General features: G+C 50.6%; 1 protein-coding gene across 1 annotated transcript; it reads left to right on the forward strand.

The window, feature by feature from the left end:
• Positions 1 to 13,154: 13,154 nt before the first annotated feature.
• On the forward strand, positions 13,155 to 16,841 carry PHLDA3 (pleckstrin homology like domain family A member 3). The gene is made up of 2 exons (XM_081299380.1): positions 13,155 to 14,388; positions 16,188 to 16,841. The coding sequence occupies exon 1, from the start codon at positions 13,947 to 13,949 to the stop codon at positions 14,322 to 14,324; it is 378 nt and encodes a 125-aa protein (XP_081155506.1). The 5' UTR covers positions 13,155 to 13,946; the 3' UTR covers positions 14,325 to 14,388; positions 16,188 to 16,841.
• Positions 16,842 to 19,141: the final 2,300 nt, after the last annotated feature.

A 19,141-nucleotide genomic window follows, 5' to 3' on the forward strand; every position in this document is an offset into this window, starting at 1 on the left:
CTCTGGTGTCCCAATCCTGTGTCTGTGTGTCTGTGCACCACACTCTGGGAACTAGGAGGGAACTGTATTGGAGCCATCACAATTAGCAGGCCTGGTGGGAATGAATCAAAGACCATTCCTTCCTGCTTTTTCTAAGAAAAACTTGCTTTTTCACTATTAGTTCTAACAGAACCATACTACCTGGAGTAACAATCAACAGGGTGTCACCGCCTTGTGCCATTTGGCCTCCACTGCCACATCTGGGTATAGGGACTGCATGAAGTTGGGCATTAGAGGGCCCCAGCTAGGTCCCCAAAGTGTGCTCAGAACATCTCCCCAGTTGGTAAGCTCCAATGTGAGAGGGAACCCAGCCAGAGGTAACTTCGTGTCAAAGCTCGAAAGTTTACTTCTGTAAACTTGTATTGTTCAGGTCCCCACAGCCACTTCCCATGAAAGGCCAGACTCTTTGGAAATAGGCTTCTCTGGAGGGTTGTAATGTTCTCCTGTTTTACAGATAACTATGTGATGCTTTTCTGCTGGATTTTTTACTTCAGCCCTTTTGGGAAATGTGTCCACACTGAATATTCAAAACCAAAAGCAGATGCTTTAAGAAGGCCTCCTCTGCTTAGTATTCAGATGACCCATCCAGCAGTGGCTGTGACAACCCTCAGCACCCAGAAGGGGACCTATATTTGTATAGGATCCATCGATGGTGCAGCAGTGGGAAAGGCAAGGCTCCAGGTGAAAGTGCCAGAGATCAGAGGAGATGGCTGGGCACTGACAGTTAGCTCCCCAGGTAGGGTCAAGGTCTCTCTCACCTTTGTAGCCCCTCTATCCAACACAGGGTATGTCTTCCGGGGAGATGCTGGGGGAGGTTTATGTAGGGAGGAGAATGGATGGTTCCACAAATACAAGTAGGTCCTCCTGTTTGGGGAGCGACCCACGAAACGGCTAGGAGGGAGCCTTTGGGGCCCAAAGCTGGAGACAGGCTGCCCTCTGCCGGCCGCGCGGGCGCTCCTCCCTGCACCCCAGCACCGCACCGAGCTCCTGGCCCTGCTACTAGGGTCTTCCCGCTGCGGGATCACAAGTCGTCCTGGGCAAGCCGCGACAAAGAAAGAGCCGCGGTCGGCACACACTTCTTGGGAAATAAAAGCAGGGGGCTGCGAGACAGGCGGGGAAACGCCCACAGGACAGGGCGGGAGGCTCCCGGAGACTGGTGCGCCCGCGCGGAGAGGGCCTGGAATCGCAGGCACCGTGCTAGGAGACACAAGGTGGTGCTGTGAGGTCAGGGCAAAAGGCAGGCGCGCCCCTTCTGCGCCGCCCTACCCTCTTCCTCTCTCCGCGGGTCCCTAGGACCCTTGCTTCTGCGACACAGCTTACGCCTGTACCCCGCATGCTAGCTTCTCCCTGGGCGGATTTGTGCGCTAAAAGCGCCGGGTGGTGCCCCAACCCGTGGGATTGACCAAGGAAGAGGGTGAGCAAGGATCTTTATGTCCATTCAGGTATTGCCTTTCCCCTTTCTGCGCTTTGAGCAGAGTCGGTCCGGGCGCCCCCAGGTGAATGCATGGTGGGAGTCCAGCACAGAAGTGGCCCTGGGCTTTTAGGGTGCGGTGAGAAAGAGTGGCTCCTCCTGATAACAGGCAGGCTCAGCCAGCCACTTCCTCCAAGACCCTTAGCAATCTCTTTGGGTCACCGAGAGGCTGAGGAGGGACAAGGATCTCAGACGGAGCCAGACTGCAGGGTAAAGACAGAGTTGAAGGAAGGGTGGGGATAGATCTGTTGTTAGATGTATAGGTGATCCCCGAATCTAGCGCCTAGCAACTTTTTGGGAGGGGCAGAAACCCAGGAAGTCCAGGTCCCTAGATTTGCTTTCAGTGAAGGTGGCGGTGGTCAGCTGATCAGGGAGGAACTTTCCAGATCAATGCTGTATGGTTCTGGCTCCCTCCCACTCATCCCCTGGCCCAGCCTTCAAACCCACCCCCTTATTATGAGAATCATTGAGGGAGAGGCTTTTAAAATGGATTCTCAGCCCTACACCTAGAGATTCTGATCAGGTTGGCCTGGGTGGTGACTGGGAATCTGTATTTGAAAAGCTCCTCAGGTGATTCTGATACTCAAGACCAGTCAGGCCTGGGGGTATATGGACTAGCCCTGCTCCACAGCCTGGGAGACCTTCACCCTATAACTGGGGCCTCCTAGGGCAACCTTGAGCTGCTCATCTTAGTGCCCCACTGGAGGTGCCTCTGAACACTTTTCAATGATTTGAGAAGACTTCCTGGAACTTCCTTGTTATGGTGTGACTATGAGGCATCCCCCCAAAGCTTCCGTCTTAATGCAAGAATGTTCAGAGATGAAATAATGAGATTATGAGAACTATAACCTAATAAATCCACCCTAGTTTGAATGGACTAACTGTAATTGTAGGAAGGTGGGGCCTGGCTTGAGTAGGTGGGTCGGTGGGTTGTGCCCTGGAAGGGCTCATCTTCCCTCTGACCCCTTCCCCTTTCTTTCTCTGTTTCTTTCCACTGCGCTCTTGGGCACAGAGCAATGGAGTTGACCAACCATAGACTGAACCTCTGAAACTCTGAATCAAAGTAAACTTTTTGTCCTCTAACTTGTTCTCTTCAGGTATTTTGGTAAGAGCATTGAAAGCCTAATTAACACATTCCTGTTTCTGTCCCTTAGAGTCATCCTGAATAGGTGCAATTCCTTTCCTTTGTGATGGTTCTTCAGAGACTGGCAGACAGCTGCCCTCCTGCTTGAGTCTGCCCCTCGTCGGCACCAACATTCCCTAGCCTTTCAGTGGTTCCTCATCAGCTGAGGAAGAAAGAGGAGACTTGGGGTGCTGTGGATGTAGCTCAGGGGTATAGCACTTGTCTTACAGGCATGAGGTCCTGGGTTCCATCCCCAGCATTAAAGGAAAGAAAAGAAAGCAGGGAGTAGGTCCTGGGGACTTGTAATACCTAGACCCGGCAAAACAGAAGCAGCTTCCCCTGGGAAAGACCTGCCTGGGCCACTAGTCCCCCACCCTTGCCTCCTTCATTTGGAAATTTTGGAAACATTAGTCCATCATCTCATGGGTTTACTCTGCCACACTGTTCAAAGGCCTGAAATAGTTTAATTCATTTGATCCTCACACTAATCCTATGGGGCAGGTTTAATCAAAGTAAAACAGGAACCAAAGAATAATTCAGAAACTAGCTTGAGGTCCAATGGCAGAGCAGGATGTGCACGTAGGCAGCTGGGTCAGGTCTTATCCTTGTACTGCGGTATACCTGACCCTGAAAGAAACTGGGAGGGAGGGGAGGGGAGGCCTTAGTACAGTGAGCCAGGGCCATAGTACTAGCTAATGTTTATTAAGCACATACTCTAATTGCTATCTTATTTGAAGCCCACGTAAGCTCTAGGAGGTGGTTTTGGCACACTTTAACACCAAAGAGGGAACTGAGAATCAGTGAATATTTAAGTGACTTACTCAAAGCCACTGGCAAGTGGTCGAGTCAGGATTGGAACCAGCTGTGTGACTTTGGGCCGGCCTCCTCTCCTCTGGGTGTCAGCTCCTCATTTGTGAAATGAAAATGCTGGCCTCAGTGCGTACTAGGGAAGTGCTCCTCAAATTGCAATGTGCCCACACATCTCTTGAGGATCTTGTAAAATGCAGATTCTAATTCAGTAGTTGGGGTGGGGCCTGAGACTGGATGTGTCTCCTGAGCTCCCAGGGGACGGTGTGCTGATGCCGCGATCTTGGGACCACACTGGAGCAGCCAGGCTCCTGGGGACCCGCCCGACTCTGATGTTCTGAGTTTATGGGCCTAGGACGACTCACCCCAAAGGCCATGAAAATTCAGGAAGCCGATTATGGCGAATGCTGCCCTCAGTGTGCCTTTTCCAGGCGCACGCAAAACCTTGGTGGTTTTCTGAAGTATTTGCCCCTGAACCTTCTGCAATCCCACCCTGATGCAGCCTGACCTCCCCAGAGGGCTCAAGGACTCGGTCCGGCCACAGGGTGGGGTGGGGGGGATATTTCTCCCTATAAGAGGAGTGAAGAGGAGTCCCTGTGGTCTTGTCTTCTGGGACACCTACAGTCCCATGGTAGCCACACTGTCTGCTCCTTTAGGGCTGTTCTCGGATATCCACTATCTTCTGGGCTCATGATTAGGTTACATTTCTCCTCCTCCCTGGCAGTAGGACATGCATACATACCATGTGGCTTGCTCTGGTGTCTAAATTGAGATCAAAGCAATTTATGTCTCATCGGTACAGAACCCTTTAAGAGCCACCAGGTAAGTCTTTACTTCCCTTTCTGCCTTGCAGACAGGGTGGGACCTTCATCAGCCTGAATCTGTGATGCAATGAGCAGAACCTCCCAGATAGCCTGAGCTGGGAACGTAAGATGAGTGGTGTGGCCTTCGCTGGGCTAAGCTGTTTGGTCTAGGGGAGTTCATTAGTAGAGCATAACCTAGCCCGTGCTAATAAGCATACCAGCATCAACCATGTCACGGGGATGTCATTTTAGATAGAGAGTCCAGTCCTGGGAGACCATATTTCTAGTCAGGATTGTGGGCTGTCAAAGCTCTAATACTTACTTCTGTGACCCTCTTCAGTAGGCGGGAGTGTTTTGCGCCCTGTTTTACCAGTTTCCATGAAGAGAACTCTTATTCACCCATTCACTTAGAGTTTAGTCCAGAGCCTGGCTCACAGAACACTTAATGCACACGTGCTACAAAGTTCCTATCTGTGGATCACATCTTTGTCCATCATATCCATGAATGTGCTGTGAGCCTGCTCTCTGCCTCCACCTTGAGCCACCTGTTAAATTCCTCCTTGTCTTTGGTCTCAGGATGGACAACTCACAGCCTCCTTCTCTGCTAATCTTGGCAATGACACTGCATAGGAATTTCCTTATTATCAATGTAACATTCATGAAAATTCATAATTCTCACTATGAAACATTTGAACCTCAGAGGCAGGAAGAATATTCATAATCACCTGTTGTTGACACCGACACTGTTCTCCTTTCTTTCATTTTTCTCCCTCCACCCCTGTAATTTTAGGGTGATCCTATGAAGTTTTGTTCTTTAAGAAGAGTGGGAAAAGCCACACTCCGGTGTAGAAAATGTCAAAGCTGGAAGGGGACTTGCGAATCTTCCCACCAATCATCACATTACCAATTAGAATCTTGCTTTATATGGTTCTGGGTGCAAATGGGTGAAACTTAAAGACAAACGTCTGGTAAGATCCACAGCATTGGCTCTGGGACTGGAGGGGACCAGAAGGATGGTGAGAAGACACATTTTGTCACATTTTGAATCTTTGTCAGTAAAAATTCATTCAAGTGGTCATATGCCAAGTGACCTGTCAGTCAATGTTGGAACATAGCAGACAGTGGTCTCAGGATTATTATGGAGTTGCAAATTCCTGTTGCCTAGTTTCGATGCCAAGTTATCACAGTGTTGTGCACACTGCATTCCTCACGTATTTGTGGCAATGCTGGTGTAAACAAACCTATGCATGTAAAGAGTGTAGCATATACAAGTCTGTGCAGTATGTACTACCTGATAATGACAAATACATTACTGGTTTACATATTTACTGTATCATACTTTTTTCCCCCTGTGGTGCTGGGGATTGAACCCAAGACCTTGTGCATGCAAGGCAAGCACTCTACCAACTGAGCTATATCCCCAGCCCATATACTATACTTTTAATTGTTAGAGTGTATTCCTTCTACTTATTTTTAAAAAAAGTTTACTGTAAAACAGTATGCCATGTTTTGCCCAAAGAGCTCTCATGCATCTCATGTTTACAGTGGCTTCCAATTGCATTGAGGGGCTGTTTCAGTGATCAACCTGTACCATGTACACGCTGATGCTGGCATAATGACAGACTCATGTAATAACTCAGTTTTCAGAATGTCTCTCTTGTTAAGTGACACATGACTGTATTACTTGCATTTAACACGCATTATTATTACTAAAAGAAAAGAAGCCAGGGGCAGTGGTGCATGCCTGTAATCCCAGCAACTCGGGAGGACAAAGAAGTAGGATCCCAAGTTCTAGACCAGCCTAGGCGACTTGGAGAGCTGTGTCTCAAGAACTAGGAATGAAACTCAGTGATAGAGACAGCTTGCCTAGCATGCTTGAGGCTATGGGTTCCTCCCCAATACTGGAGAGGGAGAGAAAGAGAGAGAGAGAGAGAGAGAGAGAGAGAGAGAGAGAGAGAGAGAGAGAACAGAAAGCAGCTCTGTGCAGAGGATTGCATGCCTCCTGGCAGGTAGGTGAAGGCCCCTGGTTCTCTGGGTGTCAATCAGTTTCTTTCTGGTGTTCTTGCTTCTTGGTCCAATGTTTCTGAGGGTCATTCTGAGGCAGCCCCTTTGCTCCAACAACATGGTGACCCAGATGCCAAGATGGCATGGGAAATGGGAAAAGTTTGCAGGCCCCAGCCTGAAACCCCGAGCCCACAAATCCAATCTCCGTCAGCCCCAAGCTGGGATCAAATGCCTTCAAGTCCAGACTCAGCCCCATCAGAGAGGGCAGTGGGCGCTCTCAAGACGAAAGGGATCCCTGGTGAATCAGGAAAGTTATTGGGCTGGAAAGTGATTAAAGGGCTGAGCGTGGGAGGGGATTTCCACGGAGAGAGCCAGGCCCGGGAGCAAGCCTGGGCGGGTTGGCTGCAGGGTTGCTGCCCACTTGAGGTCTGTCGCAATGGTGCCCATAAAACTCAAGTCATTAGAGACTTGAAACCTGGGTTGGTTTTTAGAAAAACAGAGATTGGAGGAAACCCCAAAGCCTTGGAACAAAGGGCAGTACATCAAAGGGGTGCAGGTAGATCAGGAGGAGTCTGAGGGAGAGGTCAGCTGGGGGCTGGGAGGGGAGAACTGGGAGGAACCTGTGGACTGGAGGGTGGTTAGCAAGCTGGGAGAGGGAGGGGCGGAGCAGGGCTGGGAGCAGACCCATTCTCCATTCTACGGCCCTATTTGTGGAGGAGGGGCTACCTGGCCTGATGAATCTGGAACATGGAATCAGCTAAAGAGGGAGCAGCAATGTGCCTCTTTTCTTGGCTGTGTGTGGGGTTTTGTAGCTGCCTCCCTGCCCATGAAATAGCCAGGCTTTCCTGGAAATCTGCACTAAATTTTCAAGATAAAGCTTTACAAGTCTCCCTTTTGCAGGTGAGGAAACGGAGGTTGGAACTCAGAAGTGACTGTCCAACGTGTCACTGAACTAGGGCTATTTCGTGGTGTCCGGTCTCCTAGCTGAGTGTTCCTTCCCCTACATTAGCGGTTTGCACATGTGCATGTGCCTCGTTGTCACCTCGAGGGCTTGTTAAGGCACAGATCACTGGGTCCCAAAGCCAGGGTTTCTGACTCAGTAGGTTGGGGTGGAGCCTAGAGTTTGCATTTTTAATGCTGCTGGTCCCAGATGGCATTTTGAGAAACACTGCTCAAGAGTCTTCTTATCGAAAGTATATGGACTAGCTGCAACGGTGTTCCACAGAAGCTACTAGAAATGCAGAATCCTAGGTCCTACCCAGACCTACCGAATCAGAATCTGCATTTACACAATCCCCAGGGGACGTTTGCATAGTAGGGTCTAAGAAGCACTTGTCTACACCACACAGTTTCTTCCTGGACTGGTACCCTGTGTAAACCTTCCAAGCCCACTTGCCAGGGGACAGGGGAGCAGGTATCCAAGGGTCAGTGGGAGAACCTGCCCCTTTCTGTGTTTCCTGAGGTTGGGGATAGGGGAAAGCACTGTGGATGGGAGAGGCTCAGCCCTGGGGTCTGCTTGCTCCGAAGCCTTTACCCCACACCCAGGAGGCTCTGCCATGCCCACCTAGGGGAATGTCACGGATGCCTAAGGCCAGCAACTGCCATTTACATCCCTAAATCAACCCTTACTGGCAAGTCAGCCCCCATGTTTTAAATTTTATTTAAAAAATATATGTAATGTATGTGAGCTCATTTTATTTTATTTTTGTGGCAGGCAGGCACTCCTTTATTGAGCAAATCATCTCCTTCTCCGGGCTCTGGCTCCTGACAGGTGCTGGGTCCCTGCAGGAGGTCAGGTTGTTTCCTGCTCATGAGCAGATAGTGTGTCCACTGGCGCAGCCAGCACGCAGACCCAGCACCCAGCCAGCCTGGGACATAGCTGTGCCCCCACCTATGCATGAGCTTGAATCCTGCTTTAGAATCAGCTCTTGCACGCTAAGATTTGCAATAAAAAATAAAATAATTTGATCTGTAACTACAGTAAAAAGTTTCAAATGTCTTAAAAACTGTGTTCCATACAATGGAAAGGCCTTTGTTCTTTTTGGGTGAAAGAAGACCCCAAGGTGCTGAGGCCGGCAGAGCGTTGTTGGGCGGGGCGATGCTGGATGCGCCTCCCTGCTGAGAACGGAGCTGATTTCTTCCCTTGGACACCAGGCTGCTCTGTGGCCGCCTGGTCCTTGGCAGCAGCCACCTTGTGTGACATGAGTATGCTATCCAAGCATGTAGATGTATGCATATGTTGTAGACCACATATTGGTGTGAATCCTTCTAGATATAACCTTATAACAGAGGTGGACTTTTGCTCATGTGGGTTATACTACTTTTACTATTCTGAAATATTTCCCACAAAACCATCTATTCCAGACACCTCTCCCTATTAAGACTTATGGATTGTTTTATTATTTTCAACTACTCCTTTGCATGAATATGGATGTGCTATGCACCTAACTAGGTGTTTTAAAGAAGCAATGCTGGTGTAGGATTAAGAATATTCAAGTACTACAGAATGATGAATCATAAATAAATAAATAAATATATGTCTCCATCTTCCCTCTTCACCCTTGCCCAGAAGACTACATTGTTAATTACAAAATTAATACACTTAATTTTGGTAATAGTTTTAGATTTGTAGAAAAATTGAGCAGATAGTACAGCATTCCCACATACCTCGTCCCCAACTGAAGTTGTCTATGTTAATATCTTGCATTAGTGTTGTTCATTTGTTACAATTAAGAATGGCACATGCCTATGATTCCAGTGGCTCCAGGAGGCTGAGACAAGAGGATAATGAGTTCAAAACCAGCCTCGGCAACGTAGCAAGGCCCTAAGCAACTCAGGGAGACCCTGTCTCTAAATAAAACACAAAATAGGGCTCAGGATATGGTGCAGTAGTTGAGTGCCCATGAGTTCAATCCCCAGTATAAGTAAGTAAATAAATAAATATTGATACATTTATTTATTTTTTAAAAATATTTTTTAGTTATAGATGGATGCAATATCTTTATTTTGTTTATTCATTTTTATGTGGTGCTGAGGATTGAACCCAGTGCCTCACATGTGCAAGGCAAGTGCTCTGCCACCGAGACACAACCTGATATATTTATTTTTAACTAAAATCTACAGATTATTTTTACTCCTTTCCCCCCCTTATGGTACAGGAGATTGAACCCAGAGGCACTTTACCATGAGCTACATTCCCAGACCTTTTTATCTTTTTTTAAATTTTATTTATTTTGAGACATGGTTTTGCTAATTTGCCCAGGCTGGCCTCTAACTTGTGATCCTCATGATTCAGCCTCCTGAGTGGCTGGGATCACAGGCAGGTGTCACTGAGCCAAGCTTATGTTTACTCTAGATGTTGCACAGCTGTGTGGGCTTCGACAAATGCATAATGTCCCATCCACCATTATCATATTAAACAGAACAGTCTCCTGTAACCATCTTTGGTTTCCATTATTGTTATAAATAATAGACCTCTTGATTAGTTGGTTAGATCTAGATAGCATTTATTGACTCTCCATAATGAAAGAAGAGAAAACTATTGCATTATCCTTTTCCACCTCCCAATCTGGGTCAGGTCCATTACCAATTCATTTACTCATTCAATAGTTATTTATTGAAGTCCTACTGTATACCAGGCAACATTTTAGGTGTTGGAGCTACAGAGGTGAAGAAAACAGATAAAATCCCTGTCACCACAGAGCCTACAAGAGGAGATAGATAATAAATAGGGAAAGATGGAATTGTAGATGACAATATATTTTATTGACAAAAATCAAGCAGGGAGGAGACAGAGTGTGTGTCTGTGTCTAGAGGAGGGTTGAGGTTTGAAGCAGGGTGTTGGGTGACATCTTGCACAGAAAGTCATATCTGAACAAAGAACTGAGTGAGGTGAAGAAGTAAACTGGGAAGTGAACCAGGTGGTGGTGTGGGAGAGTGGTCCAGGCGCTGACAACGGCAGGTGCAAAGGCCCCGAGGAGGTCTGCCTTGTCAAGGGTGGTGCCAGAGATGGGTGGCTGCAGTGGGGGCAGGGATGGGGTGGGGATAGGGTGTAGGAGGTGAGGCCAGAAAGCAACAGGCAGGTCCTAGAGGGACTTGCAGTGACATCACTCCCAGTTGCTTTCCTCGGAGTTAGGTGAGAAGACTCTGGTAGATTTTTAGCAAAAGGAGCGATATCATATTGCTTTGGTTTTGTGTTTTTTTACAGTGTTAATCTACATTCAAATTCATTAATAAAATTACCTTCAATGCTCTTTCTTCATTTTGTTTGATAATTTATTATCCTGAAACATAATTTATATTAAGTAAATGTTCTTGAAAATGAAAACCGTGTGACTTTGTGCATCTCTCTGTGTTCCATCCTAGTCTGGAGCTCACCTTCTTCCCATCTTTCTTTCCCTTCCTCTCTACAAGTCTCCCTCCTCCCCATGCAGGGTGGGGTGGCTGAGATCTAGCCAGAACCATTTCCAGTACACTCTTCCCTGGGGCCATTTTAGAGTCTAGCCTGTTCCAGCTAGACTTGGACTGACAATGCAGATCAGTTTTCCCTTTGGGGTGGGCAGAGGGAGGAGTCAGCTTTGGGTTGTTACCAGGGTACATTCTGTCCATCTGTCTGATATATAATCAACAAGTCAATAAGAATTGAGTAAGAATCTCCCGGGCCCCCGGCACTGCCCCAGCCCAGTGGCCCAAGAAAGCTAGGCTGCAGCTCCTGTTGGAGCTCCGTGGAGCTAGGGATACCCTGGCTGGGTGGTGGCACAGCACCGCCCCCTCTGCACCCTGTTCCCCTGGCCTTTGAAATCTTCTTGATCTTCTGATAGCCCGGTAATCCAGCCTGGGCCTGAGAGTCTCCCAGAAGAGGCTACCAGGCAAGATGCCAGTTTTAGGGGATGAGTCATCTTCCCTTGTCCCAAGAGGTCATGAGACTAGAGGACAAGACTCCCAGGTTCCAAGGGTCTACTCAGGCCATTAGGAAGTTGTGGTGTTGCTGGGAACTGTGTGTTTAGTTGGCAATGATGCTTCCAGCATTAGAGTGTACTGGCTGAGTCTCCTCTTTGCCCACTCACTCTTGCTATTCCATGTTCCTGATTTTTTGTTGTTATTGTTGTTTTGTTTTTGCTGTGATAGCGATGGAACCCAGGGCCTTGTGCATTCTAGGCAAGCACTCTGCCACTGACCTACAGCCCCCACCCTCTAGCTCCCCAGCCCTCTAGCTCCCCACCTTCCCCGCTTCTGTGTCTAAAAATCTAGCAGCCTTCCACCCAGCAGCTGAGGAGGAAAACGTGGATGACTGAGTCATATCCAATATCATGCCTCTAGTAGAGGCAGTATGGCTCTGAGTTCTGTTAGCCACCACACAATCTCATCCTGGCTTTACCATTACAGAATGGTGTGACCTCGTTTAGGTGGCTTGTCCTCTCTGGGTCTGATTTTTTATCATCAGAAAAATGGGCACAGTAATAATACTTTTCTGTCATAAGGATCTAAAACATGTGCTAGGACTCTGTAAACTTTAAAAACCTGTGGATGGTGAATTAATTTGAAACTGGAGAGAACATAAAATGAGACCCAGGCCCAGTGCCAGGACAGGAGGAACTTATAGAGATGGGAGAGTTAGTGGTACAGCCTGGTGTCTAGCCCATTTTCTCAAGGACAGAACTTTGGGTCATGGTAGGACTCTGTCAGGTTGGTGCATTCAGGAAATTCCTGTGGAGGAGTCGGGGAGAAAAGAGCCAGGGAGGGCATGCTGGCAGACAGGGCTGTGGCCACTTCAAGCTCTTCTGCTGCTGTTCTCTGGGTCTTAGGAGACACCTATCTTGTTTGCTTCTCTTCTTTTATGTCTATTCCCTCTCCTCAAGGGGCATTCTGGGAGTCAGTAGTTAGTGGTTTGTGTGTGCATGCCATGTGCACGGGGCTGTGTCTGGGAGGCTGATTTCTGCCTTTTTCCAGACCCTGGAAGGAAAGAGCACCCCTGGCCCACAGCTGGACCCTCCCTGTGCCCATTAGTTTCTGCTCACTGGGCATGACAGAAACACAGGGTGTGGTGCAAAGAGGTCTCCTCTCTGCCATTATTATGTATCATTATTCCCATAACAATCTATCATTAACATGTCGATGAATAGGCTCTTAAGAACTTTGGCCTGGAGAAGCTGACCAAGATGGGGCATAAGAGAACCCAGGGAGCCATTTTGCAGCACCTGGCCTAAGCCAGTCTCTCCACCCTGTCCAAAGGAAAGGTAACAGAGGGAAGGAATCACAGCTGCTGGGGCTTGTTCTAGCCTTTCAGAAATGTTCTGTAGCTTATTTATCACAACAGCCCCATGAGAGGAGAAGAAATTAATCCTTCCGTTTGACAGATGAGGAAGTGGAAGGACTTTAAGGGAGCTGCCACACTAGGGTGTGGGGAAGAGGGAGGTTTGTACCCCACTGGGCAGACCGCTGGTCTTCACACAATAACACTCCTAGGCAGAAAAGGGAAAGAAGCCTTTTCCCTCCACATCCCTCCCTCTTCAGTGTCCAGAGAGACGTCCATTCTCTTGGGATAGGGGACAGGGGAGAGAGACTCTGTAGGGAGGAAGCCCCTAGGCCGGAGCAGACTGACTATGCCAAGGCATCAAGGGTCGTGGGGTTGAGCACCTGCCACCTCCAAGTACATGCCAGGGAGAGGACTGCAAGCAATGACATCCCCAGATCGCTGTCAGCCACGACAGAGAGGCTTTGATTGATCTCAGCTCACCTCTCCCCAGTTTGCACTGGCAACTCTCTACAGGTCTCCCAGCAGCAGAGAAGGTGGGCCGTCCAGGCAGTGGACAGCTATGGACAGCCTCTCTAGGGCCCGCACAGGGGAGAGAGATCTTCTCTCTGCCATTATTAAGTATCATTAAATCTGTCATGGGGGAGGAAATCTGTCGATGGGGGAGGAACCCAACACGGGCTCCTGGCTGAGGCAATAGGCCAGAACTCCCGCGGCCTGGGAAGCATCCAGCAGCTGTCTGACGCCCACTGTGCGAGCGGTGCCACAATGCGCCAGCTGAGCAAACCCACCCCCTCGCAAGCAGTGACCGTTCATCTAGAAGACGCTCCTTCCCCTCTGTCCCGCCTCTCCTCCTCTGTCCAAGGCCTGGGGGGCTGTGATTCCAAGAAGCGGCAGACGGCGGGCCAGAAGGCTTGGACTGTTGGGTAAGCGCCCCCGCTGGGTCCCGGTCCTCTCCGCCCGGCGCCCAGTGCCTGCAGAGTGTGGCGGAGCCCCGCCCCCCGGGGCCCTGCCCGGGCGGGTGCGCAGCGCGGAGGGGAGGGCCGGCGGGGCAGGAATGCGGGGCGGGCGGCGCAGGAGGCGAGCGGCGGAACATGTAAGGACACATCCCGCGAGCTGCCGCCCAGCGCACAGACAGAGCCCAGAGGAGCGAGCGAGCGAGCGGACCGGCGGGCGGTGGGGTTTACGGACCCGGGAGGCTCAGCGCACTGGGCAGCGGCGCAGCGGGACCGCTCCGTGCGGAGGAACCCGAGCTGGTTGAAGCGAGCGGCAGGCGGGGACGACAGCACGCACTGCCGGCGCGGTCGCGTCCGAGGACCGCGGTGCGGACTCAGGTGGGCAGGGCGCACTGCCAGCCGGCCGTGGGGCTAGAATCCGGCGCTGCAGAGCCGGGAGGGGCGCCGCGCCCGCCGCAGCCTCTAGCGTTCTGGGAACCCCGGAGTGCCCATGACGGCGGCAGCGACAGTGCTCAAGGAGGGCGTGCTGGAGAAGCGCAGCGGCGGGCTGCTGCAGCTGTGGAAGCGCAAGCGTTGCGTGCTCACCGATCGCGGGCTGCAGCTCTTCGAGGCCAAGGGCACCGGTGGTCGGCCCAAGGAGCTCAGTTTCGCCCGCATCAAGGCGGTGGAGTGCGTGGAGAGCACCGGGCGCCACATCTACTTCACACTAGTGACCGAGGGTGGCGGTGAGATCGACTTCCGCTGCCCCCTCGAAGACCCCGGCTGGAACGCGCAGATCACCCTGGGCCTGGTCAAGTTCAAGAACCAGCAAGCCATCCAGACTGTGCGGGCCCGGCAGAGTCTGGGGACTGGGACCCTGGTGTCCTAAACCACCAGGCATACCATTTTACCGTCATGCTCCCCACCACCACGGTGCCCAGAGGTCATGCCAGGTAAGATCCTAGGAGACTGAGCCCTCTTTCTCTCCTTCCCTCCCCACTCCTCTATCCCCTACCGAAAGAATCAAGGACCAGCACTCAACTTCAAAACTGGACAATCCTAGGGAAGGTTCCTGGGGCCAACAGAGAATAGGAGCTCAGGAGTCTGAGCTTGGGCAGCCTAGTGGGTGGTGGCCAACCAAGCACAATTGGCCTTTCCCCTGCTGTGCCACGCAGGAGGGTCATGAACCTAGGTATCTGAGAGGGAGCAGAGACAAATGGAATGGGCCTCCCCACAGGTAGCTCTGACTTATATGAAGGGACGTTGGCCTGCACATTCCCTTCAGGGAGCTGGGCCCCTGCAGGGAGTGCACCCTCCCATCCCCCACCCCATAGAGCTCCTGGATTTTGGCTTTCTGGGACCTGGGGTAATCTGAGGTTGGGGATGAGAAGCAGAAACCCACTTTCCTTCTGCTAGATTGAAGCTTGTCACAGAGTTTGAGCATTGACTTGAGGCAGAAAGGCATATCCTTTGGTTAACAAAGTTAACAAATTCAGGGATTAGAACCAAAACCAAGGAGTCCCTGCTTCCAAGGTGGGTCCTCAGAGGAGGCCTTGCCTGGCTGGCCTGAGGGTCCAACTATCCTTTCTGGAGGCTGGGTTTTGGGCCTGGGGCTGTGTGTTTGGGAGAACAGGAGAGCCAGAGGAAGGGGTAGGCAGGCCAAGGCCAGGCCACTGATGCCCAGGAGATGTGCCTGTCTGTCCACCTGTCTAACCAAGAACCAGCCAGGCCTGGCCAGGCCAATGGAGTGAAAGCTGACAAGAGGGGACAGGGCACTGAGGAGGATGACTGGCTGGTGGGTACAGGATGGGGTCCTGAGTTGTTATTTGTGATGTCTTAATCCTCCTTGAGCAGTAGGACAGAGGATGGAGGGCTGATTTGTGGTCAGGAAGGCTCAGGGGAGGGACCAGGAATAGAACCTAGAAGCCTGGCACTCAGCCCCATGCCCTCTTCCCCAGATGCCACTCCCTCCCTGTGGGAACTGGGAGCAGGGTCGGGAAGGGTTTATACCACTCTCGGCTAACTTCTGAGGTAGAAACCTATGTCCCCCCATCCCCACTCCACCCCCCATAATACCTCAGGTGCCTCGCCCTGCATTTTCTCTGGTTTCAACAAGTAGAGAGTCCCAGGAACCTGGGGCCCCATCTAGTGTCATGGCCCCTTTGATCCTCCTGTTAACTCCCTCCCACGCTATAGTGAGGGTTGGACACAAGGCTGGATGGGAGGCTGGGTGTAAGACAGACCTGCTGTACTCTAATGGGTCTACATTGATCCCTCAGGCCTAGGAAGAGGTGGTCTGTGGGGGGAGGGGCGGATTCCACTGAGCACAGTCAGCTCTGTATCCAGGAGGACTGCATCCGGATTCAACCAACTCAGAATCCAAAATAGCTGGATAAAAATTATGTTATATTGAACATGTACAGACTTTTTTTGAGGTCAGTATTTCCCAAACAATACAGTATAACAACTATATAAGCTTAACAGTATAGTAACTATTACAAGTAATATATATAGGAGGTATGCATAGATCATATGCTAAACCATGCCATTTTATATAAAAGACTTGAACATCAGATTAGGGTATTCATGGGGTGCCCTGGAACCACCCTGTGGGTAACTAGGGACTGCTGTATTATTTTTCTGCTTGTCCTGGTATGGAAAAGGGTGAGAGGGTCTGGTGTGATACACTCAGCTCCTATAAGATTCCCTACTCCAGGTTGCCTCTGTCCTAACCACTGTTCTTTCTCTCCAGCTTTCTTGCCCCCATTGGCTGGTGGGAGCCTGACTGTGCTTCATGTGGTGAGGCAGGTGCCATGGACCATGGAGGAGGCATTGGAGCTGAAGGAGTGGACAGAGCGAGGGGAAGAGGACAGAAGCCTCCCCCTGCCCCCGGGCTGAGGATGAAGATTCAGATCCTGGATGCCTGGACTGGCAGGAAATGCCCAGCTCAGGGTCTTCTAGCCTCACATGTGACGGCAGAGAGTTGGCATCGAAGCCCTCCCCACTGTGATCCTGCCTTTGGTTCTGCAGACTGCTGTTAGCCCCTGGCTTTGCCCCAGGCTCTGGGGAAGGCAGTCCCCCATGGGGTGCTTGGCCAACTCCACAGGACTCAGGAGGCCAGCCTAGTGTCCAGAGAACAAACCATCCTTGGACAGCCTCTGGACTCATCTGAAGGAGGGGGAGATGCTGGGCCTGAGGCCTATACCTGGGGGTCTCCTGCTGCTTAGGTCCTTTTGGGACCCCCACCCATCCAGGCCCTCTCTTTGCACACTTCTTCCTCCACCTCTACCCATCTTCACCCCACTGTGGTGCTAGGCCTGGAGGTGGTGGGGGTGGGGTGGGGGTTTGGCCATTACCATTTCATGCGTATTTGGAAATGAAGATGTCCCACAAAGGGTAATAACCACACTGTTTGCTGAGTGAATTCTTTGCCCACAAAGACCCAGAGCTTGGAAGGTCTCTGCCTCCACCACACTTTCCCAATCCATAATCCATTCAGAAATCTCTAGCCTGGTAGGGGACATGCCTTAGTGGCTCTAGGAATAAGGGGCCTCAGTGTGACTGAGAGATGTTATCTAATTCTGAACCTATAGATGCTTCTTCTATAGAAGGTTACCTTGCCCCTTCCATCCTGGAAGATGGCTCAGATTTCTGGGCAGAACTTAACCCCTTGCCCTTTACACCCTCAGGCTTATGCATCTATACAGTAAGTGAGTGTTCCTTGTTGGGTGGCTTAAAAGAAATAATTTCAACATGGGGGACACTGAAATGCAAGTAGCTTCCCTGAGATATACAGAATTGCTAGTTAAGTCACCCCCTCCCCTGCACCAATGCTCTCCACATTATAGCCAACAGTCTACTCTTCTTCCTTTCCTCCATCTTTCATCATGTCTGACCTTCTGGGGTGGAACAGTGGCCTACTCCAGAGCCTCTGGAAGGAGCAAGAAGGCTGAGTGACCCCCTTCAACACTGTGAAGGCTTTGCTAACCTCTTTGTGCTTCCAACCTGTTTTGTTTTCCTTCAGATTTCCTCTATCTGCCAATCAATCAGTCCCCCTGTCCCAGTCCCTCAGTCCTCAGGAGCATCTTGCTCATCTGGGATGTGAACTGAAGTTCACAACTGAATATGAATTTACAATTTACAAAGGAACTTTTTAATGTCCCACTTTATATGTCATCAAGTTGTCCAACCACCTGTGGATAACTGAATCTCATCATGGCAGATAAGCATCATCTTCCATATCATCCCCATCAGTATTAAGAAGGAAGGAGGCTGCCACCCTCTCTCTATTCAAGCTACTTCACTGGGAAAGGGTGAGCTGCTCCATCTCCCTATAAAGCAGCCATTGCTAAAGCAGAATCTTTACTCTTTCAACCAAACGCAAGGGTGACTGATGGAAGAGATTAAGGTGTAAAGGAAAGAGTTATCCAGGCCCTCAGCAATGGGAGTGTTGTGAAGGTTTGGGATAACAAGACAATTACTCAGCAAACGAAATGCCTTTAATGGTACAGGCACTCTGCTCTGCACTGAGGATGTAGAAGCAAAAAGGTACCATGCAATCCCTATCCCCAGGAGCCAGAGCCCAGTGGGATGATAAATCAATGCCAGTTGGTACCAATGGAGCTGGCCACAGGGAGCCAAGAGGGTGCCTGGTTATGTGTCCTCTGTCTCTCACTGTGTTGGCCTTATCAGAGTTGGGAAGGCTTATTCTGGGAGCTTGGCTGCAAAGGGCAGTGAGGGGCATAGCTAGTGTGGGGGGTGTCAGGGCAGAGGGCAGGTGGAGGGTGAAAGGGCAGGCAGGCCAGTTTCTGGAGCTCCTTACTTTTTTGGAACGCTTAGCCCTGTTGGTTCCCAGGAAGGCTTTGGTTCTTGTTCAAAGCAGCTTCAGTTTCTCCCTGACTAGGAGAGTCCCAGGCCCTCTTAAGTGCATTGCTATGAGACCCTCCACAGACCTCGGAATGCAGTTAACTCCCAGGACACAACAATGTAGGCTGGGGCTGTTGTAATGAATGGTCATTTGGCACTAGAACTGGGGCTTCTCGAGGATTCTAAAATCCCTGAGAGCACAGGGGTCTGAGGTTCCCAAGCCAGGTTTTTAAAAAAGAATGGTGACCTCTTTAGGGAATCGTTGCCTCTCTGATAGGGAGGGGAGCACCCTGCTTCCTGGGTTCAGGGGTGTCTTCACTGCTTTGAATTTTGTAACTCTGAATTTCAAAGCAGCAAAGACCTTTACCCTATGAATGCTTGGCTGGACCGCAGAGTAGGGTCAAGGCCCCTTGGCGGGGGGGTACAAACAGGCTCTGATGGTGTCAGCTGATACGCAGGAGATGGAAAAACTTTGCTCAGTTGGGCCGGAGGACGCTGTAAGTCCAGGGAGGGGCTGTTGCCACCAACTTTCCCCCTGCCCTGGCAGCCCTGGCCTCACCCCCACCCGATACATGAGTCATCAATGGGAAAATGAGACAGGGCAAGTCTCAGCCGAGCAAATGGGAGTCCACCTCGGTGGGGTGGGGTGGGGAGGCCGAGGGAAGAAGGGACGGGCTTGGTCTGGTCAGGGTGAGCTGGGGTTGGGAGCTGAGGCTTTGGCAAGAGTGAGCCTGTTGCAAGGCTGAGAATGGAGCCGAATGTGAAGAGCTAGATGAGAGTCTGGGAGCTGGGATTGCAGCAGGAAGGATCTACTGGGCAGGGTGGGCTGTCACCTGGAAA

The sequence above is a fragment of the Spermophilus citellus genome (genome assembly GCF_964194105.1).
Source record: "Spermophilus citellus genome assembly, chromosome: 6".
Classification (NCBI taxonomy): Eukaryota; Metazoa; Chordata; class Mammalia; order Rodentia; family Sciuridae; genus Spermophilus; species Spermophilus citellus.